Source organism: Hyalella azteca, unplaced genomic scaffold, assembly GCF_000764305.2.
Source record: "Hyalella azteca isolate HAZT.00-mixed unplaced genomic scaffold, Hazt_2.0.2 contig13418, whole genome shotgun sequence".
Taxonomy (NCBI): domain Eukaryota; kingdom Metazoa; phylum Arthropoda; class Malacostraca; order Amphipoda; family Hyalellidae; genus Hyalella; species Hyalella azteca.
Window position 1 is genome coordinate 29,653 of NW_025943341.1, and position 17,848 is coordinate 47,500.

General features: G+C 40.2%; 1 protein-coding gene across 1 annotated transcript in view; it reads right to left on the reverse strand.

Annotated features, from left to right (window-relative positions):
- Positions 1-7,834: 7,834 nt before the first annotated feature.
- The window catches only part of LOC108665275 (CD9 antigen), a 22,517-nt gene continuing 12,503 nt past the window's right edge, over positions 7,835-17,848 (reverse strand). The window contains exons 2-5 of the mRNA XM_018152011.2: positions 16,385-16,618; positions 15,515-15,652; positions 15,044-15,157; positions 7,835-14,406 (exon numbers count right to left, since the gene is read on the reverse strand). Coding sequence (XP_018007500.1) covers positions 14,146-14,406; positions 15,044-15,157; positions 15,515-15,652; positions 16,385-16,618 — 747 coding nt within the window. The 3' untranslated portion in view covers positions 7,835-14,145. The remainder of the gene's footprint in view (positions 14,407-15,043; positions 15,158-15,514; positions 15,653-16,384; positions 16,619-17,848) is intronic.

The following is a 17,848-nucleotide window of genomic DNA, read 5'->3' on the forward strand; positions in this document are numbered from 1 at the left end:
TGTCGGTCTGTCTGTCTGTCTGTCTGTCTGTCCGTCTGTCCGTCCGTCCGTCCGTGACCTCAAATATTCATCGACGAGAAAATGCGCTCTCTGTCACTCACTGCAGTGAGTACTGAGTTATATTTTTTTAATTTAGTTGAGAGGATAAATTTTGGTAGCAAATCGTTTGCTAAGCATTGATCGTTCTCTAAAACAACTACATCAGCACCATGTTTTTAAATGAAGTGCCGGCGAAAGTGTAACGGCGATCAAGATAACTTAAAAGATTAATTTTTGTAAATAAGTAGGCCTATACAAACTTGAGATCATAGAATAATATTATTCCTTCAATAAATTGATGCCCATTTCTGCATCTCAATCACTCGTATGTATTTATTTTGTGTGTATAAATGTCGCTCAGACGTATAAACTTTCCCGTACCCGTAATGGCGATGGTCTCTGTAATTAATACATGTTAAAATTCATGGTAACCGAAAAAAAATTTCTGAATAATAAACGGAAAGAAATAATTGGACAAACGATATAAATGCGAAAATAATTTTATGCTTCTTTTTCGTCAGTTACATACAGAAGCAATCAAGGGATCTAAATACATGGCGAGTTGGTGCTTCCAACTTACACTCTTCCCGATCACATCACCTTCTACAGTGTGTGCTACCGTACGAATGGTCGTTGTTCATAAATATGAGATGGAAGTGTATTATAGTTTAATGCTGGTGTCCACGATATGCAATCTGAACGGGACTCGTAATGGAACTCGTATTGTAATTACCCTGCATGGTAAAGTATATAGTCACTTACGTTAGTTTCTACAACTTTTCGACCGCGGTAATTTTCACGCTCTGCAATGAAATCACGAGCGAACCTGAAGTGGCCGTCCAAAAACTACCCTGCATTTTATAAGTGGTTGTTTGAGATCATAACTGAGCCGAATTAATGTGCTTCTGGCATAGAAAATTACTTTGATAACTTTGAATTAATTCAGACATCATATGTTTAAAATGAGGTATATTGACCAAAAGCAGTGTGTTGTTGGGCACCGCTAAAAGCTAAGTCGAACGCGAGGATGATTTAAACGAGAATTAACAGAAACCCAAATAAAAATTAAGGGTGGGGCATCGGTGATTATAATTATAGGTGACGATGATAGACTATAGGTGGTGTAACGGTGGGTTGCCAGATTTGCCAAAAATCGACAGTACAACACCAATAAATCGAGAGGATTGTGAGTATAGGTACGTGTAGCTAGAGAGGGTGGTGAATATATATAGGTAGTCATCGATGAATCATCGACGATTTATAGGGTCTGAATCTTCGATGGCGCATCGCAGGGAAATCTCTTGTAAGCCATGGAGAACTGTTTGCCCTAACTGAACAGTTCCGTAGGGGTATTTTCCACTGTAATTTATGCAAAGCTTAAAGGTGTTATTGGGTTGCGGGTCATTCGAAACCACGACTGTTCTCTTTGCTAGCATTTAAGAATTCGATTAAGGTAAATTTAGCTTGAATTCGGTATGTGTGAGTAAAACTGACAGAAGCAAGGTGTTCACAAATTTGTCAAGTCAATTAGTGAAGCCACTGGGCATGTATCTGACTGTTCCTGTCTTTCATTCGAGTCTGTACGGAAATTGAACCTGGAAAAGGTATGAGACATTATAATGCTAACTGCAAAATTCGAATTAAGATCATGTCGGTATTAAGTGCAATATACAAGAAATAGCACAAATTAAAGGATTAATTTATTAGCTACACAAGATCTTACCCCAAACGTAGGTGGGCAAGGCTTCAGTGATGTTATAAGATAACTGAACTAACAAAAAAAAGTCAATTTAGAAGTAGTTCGGATGGTTTGCAAAAGTTTTGATATCGTAGAATATTTTGAAGAAAATGTTATTCGTTTAGCTAATTATTCGTTATCCGACTATCACAATTCGTTACCCGACTTAACGAAACATTATCTGCAGAGTTTTTCACTTCGGTTTAGTGTCGTTCTGCTGCAAGAACAACTAACTTTCTCGATACCGACTCTTACGCAGGTTGCGGTTTACAAACAAACAATTATGCATCTTAGGCAAACAATTATGAAGATACGTCAGAGTTTGGTGAATTATCATTTGCTCATTTGATGATTTACAAGTCTAAAATCGGCGGCAGCTGTCGAATTGAGTGCGTCATTATTGAATGACTCTCGAACAAAAAACATGCATTGATTTTCATTGCTCGATGATCGTTGGAAATTATTCTACGCTTAACTTTACTGCTACAATATTGCTACTAACTTATTATCTGCAATATTTGAATGACCCATTCGAAGGTTCTTTATCATTTCTCTATATGAAATAGGCTGCTCGATTAAGTATTCCTTCTGCCGCGACAAAAAACGGACGCAGTGCAGTTGGTGGAACGAGTGTAGATATTATTATTGCTAATTTAAACATGAAATTCAAATCATGTACGATGAAATGACAGATTTCTCCAAGTTCCCTTCTTTGATGCAAATCGGTCGCAATAAGTTTTAAAGTTCGTGAAATTTAGAGCAGCTAAGCATAAAAAAGCGGCACTTGAAATGTTACCAGAAGAATTGATATCACTTTTCCATGTCTAAAAAAATTATTTTCGTGTTAATAATAATATTTAGAACCCGGAATCATCTCGAAAATATAAAATTTCGATTGTTTTTATGTATTGAGGCGATATTAAAAAAATTAAAATCCGAAAGCAAGTCGATTCGCATTTGAGGTTTCGAGAATATCCATGAATTTGAATAGAACGGCAGTAATCATTCTAACATGAATGAAATGCATCAACATACTAACTGCACGACTTATTCAAGAGAATGTATAGAGTTAATTAATATACAACATGGGGACATGACGATGCCTAAGTCTCCATAGCGACTGTCCCATGCAGTGTGACCGCGTACAGGGGAGCGATCGATGTGTATGCTTAATAAAATTCTCACAATTTATTATATTATTTATATGATAATAATATATTATATTATAAATTTGGTAATAATGTCACTCTATTATCATGTTTATTATCTTCGTTAATCGATGGCAATGGAATATTCAGGCAGTTGCCTGTGTTACAATACTAATAATGAAGGTCAGGGCTAACTGATGAAACAAATGAAGTTGTTTGTACGCTTTATACGTAAGATATGTGATTTTTTCTTTCTATTTTGCTGTCATAATTAAATGTGGTTGATTCCGATCATCTGCATTTTATTTAATTCTCTGCTCGTTTCATCTTTCATTTGCACCTTGTTTTGTTTGATTGGCCAATTATATCGCACATTTTAAAATCATAGAATTTGATTTCTTTGTAAATTCGTGTTTTTTTTAACTAAGCCAACGATTAACAGGACAGATGCCCATCACGTCATGGCGTTAAGTTAATAAGCTGAAATGAGTTGATGATGAATAAATAGGATGGGGATAATGGGGCAAAGGCTTATGAATGATGGATAAATTGAATTAGTGGGGCTAATTTAAATTTGACGAGGTAATAATGGAATTGATAAAGTTAGCAAGGTTGATAATGGGTCAGGAATGGAGTATGTTTGACTCGTCAACACGACGCAGCTATATACTCACATGAAAGCTAGAATTAGTCATGCCGCAGACTTGACAAAGAAGGTTGGGGTATGGTATGCTCGTCGCTATTGATTGAGAGTGCTAGGGCAACGAGAATATGAGAGCCTAAACATTGAGACTGTATTAACAATTTCAACGCTCTGGAAGTTCAGCGACCTAGCTTCAACTCACCAGCCTTTCAACATTTCATCTCCATAGGACATGTGAGTTATGAACGATTAAATAAAATTTGAAATAATAAACATGGTTATTCTAAATGATGGACTCAATTTAATAAATTCGTATTTATTCAAGGATAAATTAAAAATGAATAATTTTTACCCTAATGGAAAGAGGAAGATTAATAGTTTTCATAAAAAAATGAATGTTCAATATTTGGGCTTCACGACAAACATTTAAACGGTATATATAACAGGTAAATGTACTAAATGAAATGTAACATCTTTACATTTCATTTAGCATGTATTGGTCTAGCCTTCACAAAGTTCAATTCGGTGCTATAGTAATTTAGGCGAAAATTAAATTGGTTTGTTTCTAGTTGCATCGCGCACCTCGAGAATATATTGGAGAGCCAGGCATGCGCTGTATTGACTTTTCGGGCTCCTGATGATTGTTAGCAGCACGCATTGATGGCGAGCGTGCAGCCATGACGGAAAAGTTGTTAAACTAACACTAGCGTTTCTGAATACTTTAACACGGTGAGTGCTGCATGACCTAACAGGGCTGCCTGATGGCCTAAAAAAGGTCAAGTCCGCTGAAAAAAATGCCTATAAATCAATAAATACTAGAAAATGTGTAAGTTCCAGTGCAAAAATGTAATTTCCTCTCTTCCGTGCTTTTTGTAATTTAATAAGAAGCACCGATATCATAATTTTTTTTCGGCCAAAGCCATTGAAAAAAAATAAGTGGCGGAATTTGTCAGGAAAAAGACCATTCAAGCCACATGTGGGGCGTGCCGCAATCAACGTGTTAACATGCAAAGAAATTTATATTTTGCCCTCTGGCACGATCCATTTAAATATTGGCACCCCCATTTTTCTCGGCAGAGTGATACCGCAATGGGTAACACGCAGTCTTGCAATGGTGTTCTGAAATGCGATATGCTCCTACAAGCTGGTCATTTTACGAACTTATGGGTCATTAATAGGGCTACAGATTCATAAATCTTTGTTGTCCAGCGTTCACGAGAGAAATCCAGTAGATGATCATGACACTCGAGTGTTGAAATCAGTTGCTCAAGGAGCAGTGCTTATTTAAATTACATGGGAAACCATCTAAATAAATGTCTCTTACGGTTTTCTTGATAACAGCTTTCGTAATTTAAAAGTTCCTATAATATATATTCCAGACTATAATACAAGAAAAAAATTTTTCTTGTATTATATAGTCTGAATTTAACAATCTTCATCAGCAGTTTTTTGTACTTATAGGAAAAACTGTGTATAAAGTGATTGCATTGCTTCATGATCCCGAAGCTGTCAATCGCAAGGATCGTAAGCTCTGGTTCACATCCATAAGTTGAATTAGTTTACTTTCGGCTCGAGAATATTATGACATGAAATAAAATTTATTATCTCCAACCGAACAAATTGACATCAGATTTAACGTTTAACGTTAAAAATTAATAAGAAAATCATTAATAAGAAAGAAATACGCTCTGGTCTTCAATAAACCTTGCATAAAAGATAAACTTCTGCCTAACTATACTAATATATTATTAATATTAGATGGCAGGATTTACTTGTTTATACACGTGCGATCGATGAACAGAGAAATCGCTGATTTATATTATCAGTGAGTGGAACTTTTCTTGAGATGACAGTCGATTAAAAGGCAAGTTTCAGGAAGTAATTCTTATTTAATAACGACGTTTCGAATGCAACAAACATTCATTTTCAAGTTAGAAGAAGAATTAAACATTGAAATTTTGGTGGCAATAAGTACATAACATAAGTAAATAGGATACAACAGTAAAATTTTGGACCAAAAATTACTTGGAAAATTCTTTCAGAGTTCAGACAAATCCAGTAGTTAGAAAATATTTGGTTCAGCTATCGCCGGTCGGTTGCTGTCGGGCGGGTCGCCTGCCGAAGACCACCACTGCCCTGGATGTAATGGACCATCATGATTCCTGCCTTCCGGAACGTAGTCTTCAACACTTCAAGCCGTCCGTATCTAGGCCGTAGGTCCAACCAGCCCTCGGTCGAACGGCCACTTGTCGAAGGACGATGAATTTTGGAACAGAACTATGCTATCTGAAACCTAACCTCAGATGCGGTGAACGTAAAATTACGTAATTTAACGATGCCCGGAAGTCAGATTCGATCCTGGTGGTGCAGGGCAGGTTCTATGCGAGGCCGGAGGAAGACAAAGCCGAGTGGTTCACGGCTGATTGGCGAATGTCCGGAGAGATCCAAGGCGTTCGATTCAGGGCTTATTGGTGCACAAAATTGGTGGTGCACGGCTGCGCTCCCCTGTCGGGCCAATGCTTGATCACGATGCTGATGAGTACCTTCAGCACAATGCGAGTGACGGTCTGGTTGTAAGCTTGTCTCGCGTGGTTCACCTGCCCTCCAGTTTGAAGGTAGTTAACGAGACAGCGGCTCGGTGTCTTGATTGTTAGTTCAATTTGTCCGATGTTGTCTAAGACATGAAGAAGTCTACAACCTTCTTTGAAGCAAAATTTATAGACTACATCGGCCTCTCGGATAACTGCCGCGTTTTTGCAGGGGCCTTTGTTGCGTTTAGTTTGGAATTTGACATTGTTGTCAAGAGTGTCACAAAGCCTGTTGAATTCATCAACGATTTTGAGATGAACTTGCTTGTTAATAATGCTTTGAGACCTGGTATGGTAGTGAGCTTGTCTCTGGTGGTAAGAGAAACGGCAGTTCAATGTCGCAGTTGTCACTCCAATATATATAACTCCAATGTAATCCATAACGTGAAGAAGTCTACAACCTTCTTCGAAGTAAAATTTATAGAATACGCCGGCCTCTTGGAGAACTCTCGCTTTTTTGCAGGAGCCGTTGTTCGGTATAGTCCGGGTTTTGATTTTGTTGCCAAGGGTGTCTCGGAGGCTGTCGAATTCATCGACGATCTTGAGATGATGCTGCTCGATTGTGACACTTAGAGACCTGGTCTGGTTTTGAGCTTGTCTCTGGTAGGAGAAACGGCTGTCCAATGCCGTAGACACTCGTAGTGTTAATGCAATCACCCGAATGCAATCCAAATAACGAAGAAGTCTACAACCTTCTTTGGGGCAAAATTTACATATTACACCAGTCTCTCGCAGAACTCCCACTTCCTTGCAATGGCCGTTGCTCAGTATAGTCCGGGGTTTGACGTTGTGGTCATGGGTGTCACGGAGCCAGATCAATTCATCGATGTTCTTGAGATGTAGCTGCTCGATTAAAATATTCTGAGGTCGGTTCAGATACTTTTCGGAGTCTGTAGATTTCATATATATATATATATTATATATATATTCTGATTCTGCATATCTGCATAAGATAGCCGAATAAGCGGGTGGTTAGGGATAATTAAACACGGGTGGTTAGGGACCCGCGAACTAATTGATTTAGATTTTCAGGATCGAACAATATTCTTCAGATGACGTTGGTTGATCAAAATTCAGGTTCAAGGAAGTAATTTAATTTATTAACGACGTTTCGCATGTGACAACATTCATTTTCAAGTTGTAGGAAGCATTGAATACTGAAATTTAGGCGGAAATAAGTACATGATACACGTAAATATGATACAACACGAAAATTTGAAACAGTGATAATAATTTTGAAAGTCTCAAGGTTCAGAAAATCCGGTAGTTATGAGATGGATTGCTGCGGGTCCAATCCGTAGAGATGAAGGCTTCCGCTATCATCGGTCGGATATGTCGGGTCACTGCACGATGACGATACTGGTGGGTTCCTCCAGCACGGTGGAAGTTGCTGTCAAGGGAGTCACCTAGCCTGACCTGTTAGCCCACACCTGTTAGCTCACACCTGTTAGCTCACACCTGTTTGCCCACACCTGTTAGCCCACACCTGTTTACCTCAAAATTTATCAACGATGTCATAACATCATAAACTTGTCGGCAAAACACGCTCGAGTGCGCAGAAATACTTTAATTTTATTCACATTCATAGAGAAATTTAATGCAGGACAAATAAAGTTTTTCTAGACGCAAGACATTTGTTAATAAACTAAATATTTTAGGTATTCAAGCAAAGACAGGGGATAACTCATTTTGTATTTCAATAAGTAAAATCGAAAATAAAGAAGCAACATGAACCAAAAGATAGCACATATCAAAGAAAATATACGTTAAAATTTCACAAAATGACAAGAGATGAAAACATTGTTCAGCTTTAAGTGTTTTGAAGCTTCCGACGAAACTGTAATACCAAAATATCTCAGTGACGACGGGATTATAATTACATTCATAGAGCGAAAGTTTTCCCAAATATTTTTCGCTACTATTAAAATTAATATGATTTTATTCGAAATCTTTCATGAATGTGACAATGTGAGTTCCAGGGCGTTCGCTGAACGCCCTGGTAACCTAGATACTGCGACTGAAGAACTGCTCATGAATATCCACAAAATGAATATCCACTGCTCAAAATATCCACAATTTTCCACACTAACTCGGCAATATTCAGGAGGACGATAATTCTGAGGACGCCCCAAGCAGATTCCTGCACAACCGATGTCAACGACGAGACATTCAAGGAGAGGACGCTAACTATGCAGGATAATTGACTTTACCAATTCAGGAAAAGTGTTTGATCAATTTATGAAATGTGGACAACAAAAAACATCCGAGCCTGAAACAGCAAATGACGGATAAGAATTACATAAATGAACACATAAAGTAACACTGAATGTAAGAGAGTGAGGAACAAATAAAGGATTCCGTTAACTAGTCTTCGGTCAATATGGGTTTGTATCTGTACGTATGGAGTATATATATACATATGCTAGAAATGTTGTCTTAATGCTAGGCTTAAATTAAGATTACATCGACGAAGGTAAGCGACCGCGTGACAAGAAAAAATACTGTCACGTAGAGGGTATGCGTGAGGCTGGCCCGGCATCGACCTATAGTGTTCATACATACTTATTGTCAGCCGCTGGAAAATTCTATCGTTTTTCTGCACCAAACCACTTCCCTGCCACCAAATTTGTTGAACCAAACCCCTTCCCTGCCGCCCAATTTGTTGAACCAAACCACTTCCCTGCCGCCCAATTTGCTGCACCAAATCACTTTCCTGCCGCCCAATTTGCTGCACCAAACCACTTCCCTGCCACCCCAGAACCTGTAGTCTTCCGTGCGTGGTCAGCGGACTAATCTACGCAGTGCGAGTCACAAAACCTGTTGTTCACATTAGTTATGTTAGCTTCATCCAACAATGAGCATCATTACAAGGTTCAGAGGAACCATTGCATTTCCACGACAAGCATGGGACCCTCACCCACCGGCATCCAATAAAGGGTTGCAGAATAGGTCGTATAGAACACAGGCGACATGAGTGTCGGAGATGACCTAATCTTACAAGAGTTAAGAGCTTTAGACACACCAGGCAGTCGCGTTACGTTGTCAGCGCAGTGAAGATCCGCGCTGTCACTAGAGCTCATACTTGATGATTCGCCCGAGCTGTGAATACAATTAGTTGTGCAACTCAGAGAGGAACTGCAGCTCGCACTAACGTTTCTTTGACAATGGTACGAGAATTACGTTGTTCGCTATCTATGCTCACTGCAGAGTGCAGACTGCAGGTTTGGAGCGAAGTCAAATTTCAAACGCGAGGAAAGTGACACGAGTTGTACAAATTGATAAGCGACTTAAGGGATGAATTTCCGCAACGATCATACTCATAGGACTGATGATCATGAGCGGCAGCGAGATGACAACTGGCCATGTAACAAACCGAGTAACTAACAATAATTTCTCTTCAGTAACTGCAACTCTTCACTCATCAGAAGTTCCCATTCAAGCCTTCACTACTGCGCCTGATCGCCGGCGCTTCATGAGGGGATATGACAACATTTTCTACAAAAAAAAAAATATTCGAAAAGTAAATTGAAACTTAGAAAGCGTTTTCGCCACTGCCAGTTAGGCATAGCGCCAAAGGTTCAGTCTTGAAAAGAATGATAGTTTAACGATGAGGAAGAAGCTCGTAGAACGACTAGACATTCTTCTTGGGAACGACAACATTGGCGTCCGGATCTGGGAATTGATGATCAACGTTTTCTCCGACACAATGAATAATGAACGTTTTGTCCCTAAAAAGATATCAATGGAAATCATAATTTGGGTATTTCTATTAAGTTTTCATGGCCGAATAGTATCCTAAGTTACCTCCCACATCAGGTTATAGCAAATCTGCGTGGATAAATGCTTACAAAGAAGTGGCCAGCCTAACAATAGCCTTGCTATTCTGAGACAGATGCTATTGACGAGGTAGCAGAAATTCGAGGGAATATAGTGGCCACATCAGTACAAGTATCTTCAATATGTGAGTCTGAAATATGCTGCGATGAAACGCCTGATCTCGGCCTTGTCGCCGCAGAAATATTATCAGCCTAGCAAATTTGCAACTATCATCTTGCAGGTGCGGTAATAATGATGCATCCATTATACGGTATACCCATATATAAAACATAATGCATCCATATACATATACGAGTGTACACATATATATGAGTGTTCTCTCTTGTTATGATGTAATTCGCGCTCAATATAGAAGAGAACAGATCAATTATATCGATGGCGTAAATGGATGTGCCGTTCATATAAATGCAGTTTCGCAAAGTTTTACGTCAATAAATTTGAGTACGTTCGTACAATGTACTTCAAGACATCACGGTACTTGGCAGGGCTAGTGCACACGTATGGTGGCCGGCGGTATACTAACATGCACCATGGGTGTGAATACTCCACGGTAAAGAGAAGTGTCTCACATGGATCACGGTACACTGCACCATGGGTGTGAATACTCCACGGTAAAGAGAAGTGTCTCACATGGATCACGGTACACCGTGGAGTGCAGCCCTGAACCGCAAAAAATCTCTAAACTTTTCCTGGTAAAACCACAATCGCTTATTCCGATCCCAAATATGAAAACAAAGGTCTTCTTAGAAATAATTTAAGGTTTTATTTTTTGTGCTGTAGCTGGTAGGTACAGAACCGTCAAGACGGTAAATAGGCAAATCATACATCTATCAGATTGATTAACAACAGCGAAATAAATTGGACTAATAGTATGAACTAATGAGAGTTGCTGTTCATCTCTCCATCATTATAGACATGAAAAAGTCTCGTACGTAATATCTTCAATATACCGTCCACTTATAGTTCCATATTAGCTAAATCTAAACTATTAACCAGCGCACACAACGTCCCGTTCTCAGCCTGTAGTGAAGCTTTGTTGTCCTGATCGCACGAGAAACTCTGTCCACATTTCGCTACACCGGCGCTAATTTCCTTCTAACCAGCAGAAGTGCGGAGGCCGTGACGGGTGTGCGACAAGTCGGTACCATAGAATTAAGTAAATATAGAGAACTTTACACACATTTATACACGCTAAATAAACCGTATGACGTACGATTAGAGCTTTCGTGAGTGAAATCAGATCTATTGTCGACGTGAAATAAAGTTGATCTAAAAAAAAGTATTTTGCCGTCACGTTTTGAGACGTGAGTAATCGCAAGTATACGATTACACCAAAGTAACTTAGTGCAATATAGGAAATCTTAAGACTTATTAGAGCATGAGGTCTCAAGCAGCATTGGCATAATAATATCCATTTGAACTCTGTGGCAGCCTTACCAGCATGAGACTATGGTAGAAACAATAGCATAATAATATTGATGAAACATTCGCCTATATTAAGCACAGCGGGTCTCGGTTCAATGGTATAAAGTGTGAATAACTCAAATTTATCTTTGAGACATTTCCTTTCATTTAAAGTTCAACAGCGTCTTGGAGTCGAGGAAATTGAGTCTAAATGAGGCGAATCAGGAAGAGGCGTTACATGGAAGTGATGACCAACACCACAACCTTCACCTGACGAAGGGAGCTGACCCATGACCTAGCCCAGTATCGTGACTACGACCAGTGGGAGCAAAGCGATACGGGAAATTTTTCACGGGAATGAAATATCTGGTTCGTGTTACCATTATTTGAACTCCTGACGATCTCTTCTCATCTGAACGCCGAACTAAACACAAATGCTAGCAAGTAAAGATGTTTTTCACGTTATACGAGCCAGATCTTCCTCTAAGTTACGCAAGTAGAATTTCTACAAGTTATTTATTTGTAGGTAAGGATGCATTACATTTTGTAGTTTTAGGATAACTGTACACTAGCTAGTTCGATTAAAACTATATTAGAACTGAGAATATTTTGACCGAAGCTTACATTTAGTGGAACTTAACAAGCAAAACATTACACCTATTGAATGAGAAAATACATACAAAAGAATACTAGAGTGTGAAGGCTCAACATCTGACCGGTAAATGAAGCAGATCTTTCAGCAGGTCTTGATGGTAGCAATAAACGAGATTCTTAAGAAGTACAAGTAAGAAGCGAGTAGTTACACGGAGCATCCAAAACGTACAAGTATTACAGAACAAAGATCGAGGAACCAATGCTCCGTGAACATGGCTAGCATACAGACATTGAGATTCGTACCTCCAGTGGCCAGCAAGCAAAGCTTGTGTCCAAGTTTGCGTTACATTAACAATCAGCCGCAATAGAAGAGAATTTCTGGTGCCAACATAAAATTGATAATTGATTTTTAAACACAGAGCATGAGAAATCAGTGTCAATAAAGCCTAAGAAACTCAGCCTAAAATAAGATAATGCAGTCCTAGCAGAGCTGTAACGGTTGATGACGAAGCTTTATGTTTCCTCAAATCATTACTTAGAAGCAATTAATTGAAGTGAACTACACAAGAATACATAAGGTAGAGAATGCAGCTGTGTTTCCTGAACATCGATCTGAAGATTTGGCAGTAATGACAAGTTGAAATAACCTAAGAATAAACCATCAATATTGACCTAGCAGCATAAGTAAAACTTCCCTGAAATGAGGACCAGATAACTACCAACAGGCAAATACTTGAAACTTCAGAGCTCTTAACAACTGATTAGGAAGTAAGCCTGTCATAATGAACTCATCAAGTTTAAGATTATCATAAGCAAAGGAAAATGCAGTTTCGGCACACAGTCGACTTTTGTGCGCAACGCGGTAAAATGCACAGATATTAATCAGTGTTCTTGCGAAATCACTTTCTTTGTAGCCATTCTTGTGCTCAATAAATAATGCGACACACACCGTCGGCAAGAACGTACGAGGAATTTGAGACAGAGACGAGAAAGTGGACGCTCCAGCGAACAATGTCCACTGCGCGCTCATGGTTAAAGTAAGCAGCCAAGTTCCTCAGGAAGAAGTGCGAACCTAAGATAATTATTAGTTCAAATGAAAGTGGCTCATTTAGAACTCATTTAAACTACCAGATTTCCGGATTACGCGTAACGTATAAATTGGCAGCGTGTAAAATGAAATAGGGTCCCCAAGCAAAGACACGATACAAAATCCAATAAAGACCCGATTGAAAATCTAGTAAAATCATACATGGATGCACTACAAACATCATGATGGAAATGATATAAAATTTTCATATCTTAAATACAGAGAAAATTAGAAACTGATGAGGGGAAAAAACGGCTAGTCAACCCCGTGACAAAAAATCTCTCTCCTCGTCTACAACGTTTATGCTCCTGGGCAGCCACTGTAAATTGTTCTAAATGTACGATTTCCCGTTACAATAGAATGACAATAAAATCGTCTAGATCTTTCATTAATAAGACAAAAAAGTAAGCAATACCGGTAACAAAGATCGTTTTTTCTTATCGCTTCATCGGGCCAATTTGAACGGTAATTAATCAAAACGTTGATGTTTCATAAAGCTTGCATCGCCCAGTCCAGAGCTCGTGTTAAAATAGAGTGCGCGTCTCACGATAAAAGCTTTCCTTATTACCGCAGCGTCAGCAAATGCAGCTTCTCGTACCGGCACAGAGCCACAGACTGAGACCTCTGGAGCACCATTACTTTATAACTTAACAAACATACTTTGGACCGGTACAAGGGACAGGATTTTGCACTAAGATTGTTGTTGTATTCTAAGTTCAAGTGGATTGCCTCACTCTACTGCCAGCCATTCCGTATAATCATAAATTAATCAATTGAAACTTTATGGCATCAAACTACCAACTCAGAAATCCTTCTCAATTTTTTAACATCCCAATGAAAGTTCACATCAAACTAGCGACTACAACATCCCTTCAAAGTGTAGAAATTCTATCCCTTAGGCCGCATGAAACTTCTATATTTTCTTATTGATGCGATACCGATATTCGGTAATTGGAACATAAGCTTGCAGTGGTCGAGCGCCCAGTATTACAACATAGGCTTGAAGTCGTCGATCGCCTGGTTTTACAACATAAGCCCTGAAGTTTATGATGGCCGGGTGATAAAACTTAGGCTTTGAAGTGATCGATCCTTCTGACGGCGCAGCACAAGACCATCGAGAATATCATGGCCATAGCCTCGATGAGGAGGATAGCCAAGACGACGGCTAGGACGATGTAGTCGTGCTGCTGGACGAGTTCCATGATCTTGCTGGCGCAGCCTGTGCTGTAGATGATGTCTCGGTCTAAGAAGGTAGCAGCCAGGCTCACTTGTCGCTTGGTCTCGCAGTCGTCTTGGGTGACGGTCGATTTGCAGCAGGACTCAGGGACCTGCAAATAACGTGGCTTCGTTAACATTGTGGTGCATTAGTGATGGTGGCTTTGCAGCAGGACTCAGGGACCTGCAAATAACGTTGCTTCGTTAACATTGTGGTGCATTAGTGAGGGTGGCTTTGCAGCAGGACTCAGGGACCTGCAAGTAACGTCGCTTCGTTAGAGCGCATGACTGACGATGCATGTAACGCGTTGTATCATGCGAGGTATCACGGCGGGTATGCGAGGATAATAATATTCCATGCGAGGTATTATGGAAGGATTGAAAATGAATTTCTCATAAGCAAAGTGATTATTAACACCTACAATATGTTCACTTTGATCACCAACTCATTTTTAACAACTTGATTGATCGTAAGTTGTAAATCTTTTGGCAAGGAAAATCTCCTGAATATTTAAATTTCATGTCATTGTATAACTAGTAAATATCAAAATCTATTATTATTATTAATAGAGTATAAATTAAGATTATTCTTGCAGCCAACTGTGGTGACTTGTAAACATGCTAGCGTGATGTGGAGAGCTTGCTAAGTAAACACACTAATCATTCATCCCCTGATGTAAATCATCAAGTAAAGTTTCAAGTTAGTTATTGCAAGACAGAAGTTTGTGTCGAGCACAATTACAAGCTCACCTTGTACACGCCGATGACTTTACCGATGCCGATCTCGAGGGCGGATTTATCGTCCGCTTGATTGTAGCGAGACTCGGCCCAGTCCGAGGGACCTGAGGCGCCACAGCATTGCAGCTGCACCAAACAAACCAATGTATACAAGTATTAATGTATATAATGTATACATGTATTAATGTATATAATGTTTACAAGTATTAACATTGATGATGGTAGCGATGGTATCATACTAGTGGAAAACTTAAGCGCAGAATGCGCTCACTTTACGAGCACAATTGATGCAAACAAAAATACAGCAAGTTCAGAATTCGAATTGCAGTTATTGCTGGGAGAAGGAAGATCAATTTTGTCGTATGTACAAATTATCAAGACATATAAAATGGCAGTCATCAATTTGGTAGATCGTGTACATATATAAGGACATATGAGGTACATAATGAGGTACACTAGTTATATTAAGTGTATCGGTCATACCTTGGACTGCAGGAGGTCGAAGGCCTTGGTGCGCACGTCGATCTTGCCGTAGTCATGTTGGATGGAGCGCGCGACGCTCTTCTCCAGCACCTTGGCGAACTGGTCCTGGTTCTGGTAGATCCAAGTGCCCGCGGCGATCTGCTCGAGCAGAAATAAGTGAGGATGTAATAAGGAATTAGAATAAGGATATTCCGAGTAGGAATAGGAATAAGGATATTCCGATCAAGAATAAGAATAAGGATCAATAGGGAGGAAGTGTAAGAATCTTGAGAGAGATTAGTCTCATGAACATTCTTATTTGACTTAACGGAGCAAACACGTCATGATGATACAGCGTCTAACGCAGGTACTATTAGACTTAAGTGATGCGTACGACTTGAGAGCTCCGTACAGCCACCACGTACCCCTTGAGAGTTCCGTACAGCCACCACGTACCACTTGCGAGTTCCGTACAGCCACCACGTACCCCTTGAGAGTTCCATACAGCCACCACGTACCACTTGAGAGTTCCGTACAGCCACCACGTACCACTTGAGTTCCATACAGCCACCATGTACCATAAATGCCACATGCTAGCCGATTAGAATAGCATTAGCTGAATTTTAGTGAATCACACGGCATGCGACACAGGGCGTGAGGCGTAATGCGATATAAGGTAGCGCTGAGGCATATGGGTCATGGTGAGGCTGCTTCTCTGAGGCCACATCATTTGTGCGCCTTTCCAAGAGGCGCAACTCAGCTGCCTGTATGTACAGCTACACGCGCAGAACACGTGACATACCGTGCCCTGAACACCGCTCAAACACTCGGCGTAGATCACCCATTATCGACTGACATTATTTACTAGAGTTGAGCCCCGCGCGTCCTTACCTTGCCGATGAAGAGCACCAGCACCAGGGCGAAGAAGGTGGCCAGCATGCACTGCGACTCTTGCAGGGCACCGCAGCATCCGATGAAGCCCATGACGGTCATGATGGCAGCCACGACCATGAGGAAGTAGATGACGTGGTTGTAGCCCTCCATGTCAGCAGCGCCCACGGGTGCCAGCATCGTGTCGTCCAGGTAGATCCAGAGCGTCGTGCCCAGCAGGGCAAGCCCCAGAAGCTGGAACATAAACATTCATGAATACGCATTTGCAATTTCTATCTGTTATTCAGAGAAAATGTCAGCATCAGGTCGACTAGAAATTGATTATCAATAGGGATACTAATAAACATAAATATATTTGATTACCGCACCAGATGATCATTTGTGCTGTAACGTCTGACACAAAATTCAATGGACTTGGTGCAAAGATTAGGTCCGGTTCCAAACTAAAGATAGTCCTTGCAATCGCAAGCAGCACGTGGACCGTTACGAACGCAAAATAAGAGGACAAACCAGCAGGAAACACGCACGAACATGGAGGGGCCATGGTCTCCCCTCCACTTGGTATACAAGGGAGCCTGAATATAGCCATCTTGTGTAAATATTTTAAGCTGGCGGGGTGTCTGCATAAATGTCAGGCCCACGTAAGTTGCGTGTAATCATTACAAATATTAATTGATTCAAGATTTGAATCGAGTCAGCCCGTACTCCATAAATTACTTCTAATTATTGTCTAACAATAATTATATTCTGATAAATCTGTACCACGTACAATAGCCTGATTTTATACATATGGTTTATTACACCGTATAAATACGACATAGCATCTCGCACAGCATCTCAAACAAATAGAACCATCATAAGCAAAACGCGAAAATGGATAAGAAATTGCGAGCAAGTAAGCAAAATTACAATTACATATGACATATGAACACAATTTCCTGATGCATCACATGAGGATTAGTTTGAAGAAGACAACATCCGACGCATGGCGTTGGAGTGTGAAGCGTTACGAGAGTGAAAGGCTGGAAACGATTGGAGTGATACTAGATGAGAGGGATGAGAGTGATGGCGTGATGTATGAGAGAACGGGAGATGAATGAATGGCAATGATAGTGGGCTTGTCACCAGGGGTAACCACTGCCATGACGGATAGTTAGTTAGTTTAGTGGCCACATGTTTACTAGCGCTTCAGCTATTTAGCTATCTCGCACCGAAAGTCATGTTGAACATCACCAAAGAGGTGGAAGGTCTCAATTATCAAAAGTTTCTCAAATCAAAAATAGGTCATCACCCACACGGGGCGGAAGGTCTCAGATGTCCAGCCCGCTGAAGCTGGCTCGAAAGAAGCAGCGTTAGCATCTCACAGAGACGAAGTGACAAGGAGGGACAGGTGAAAAGCAACAGAAACGAAGACACTCGAACAAGAGGTCGCTTACACGGGACGTCGGCCGCCCGCACGAGAGA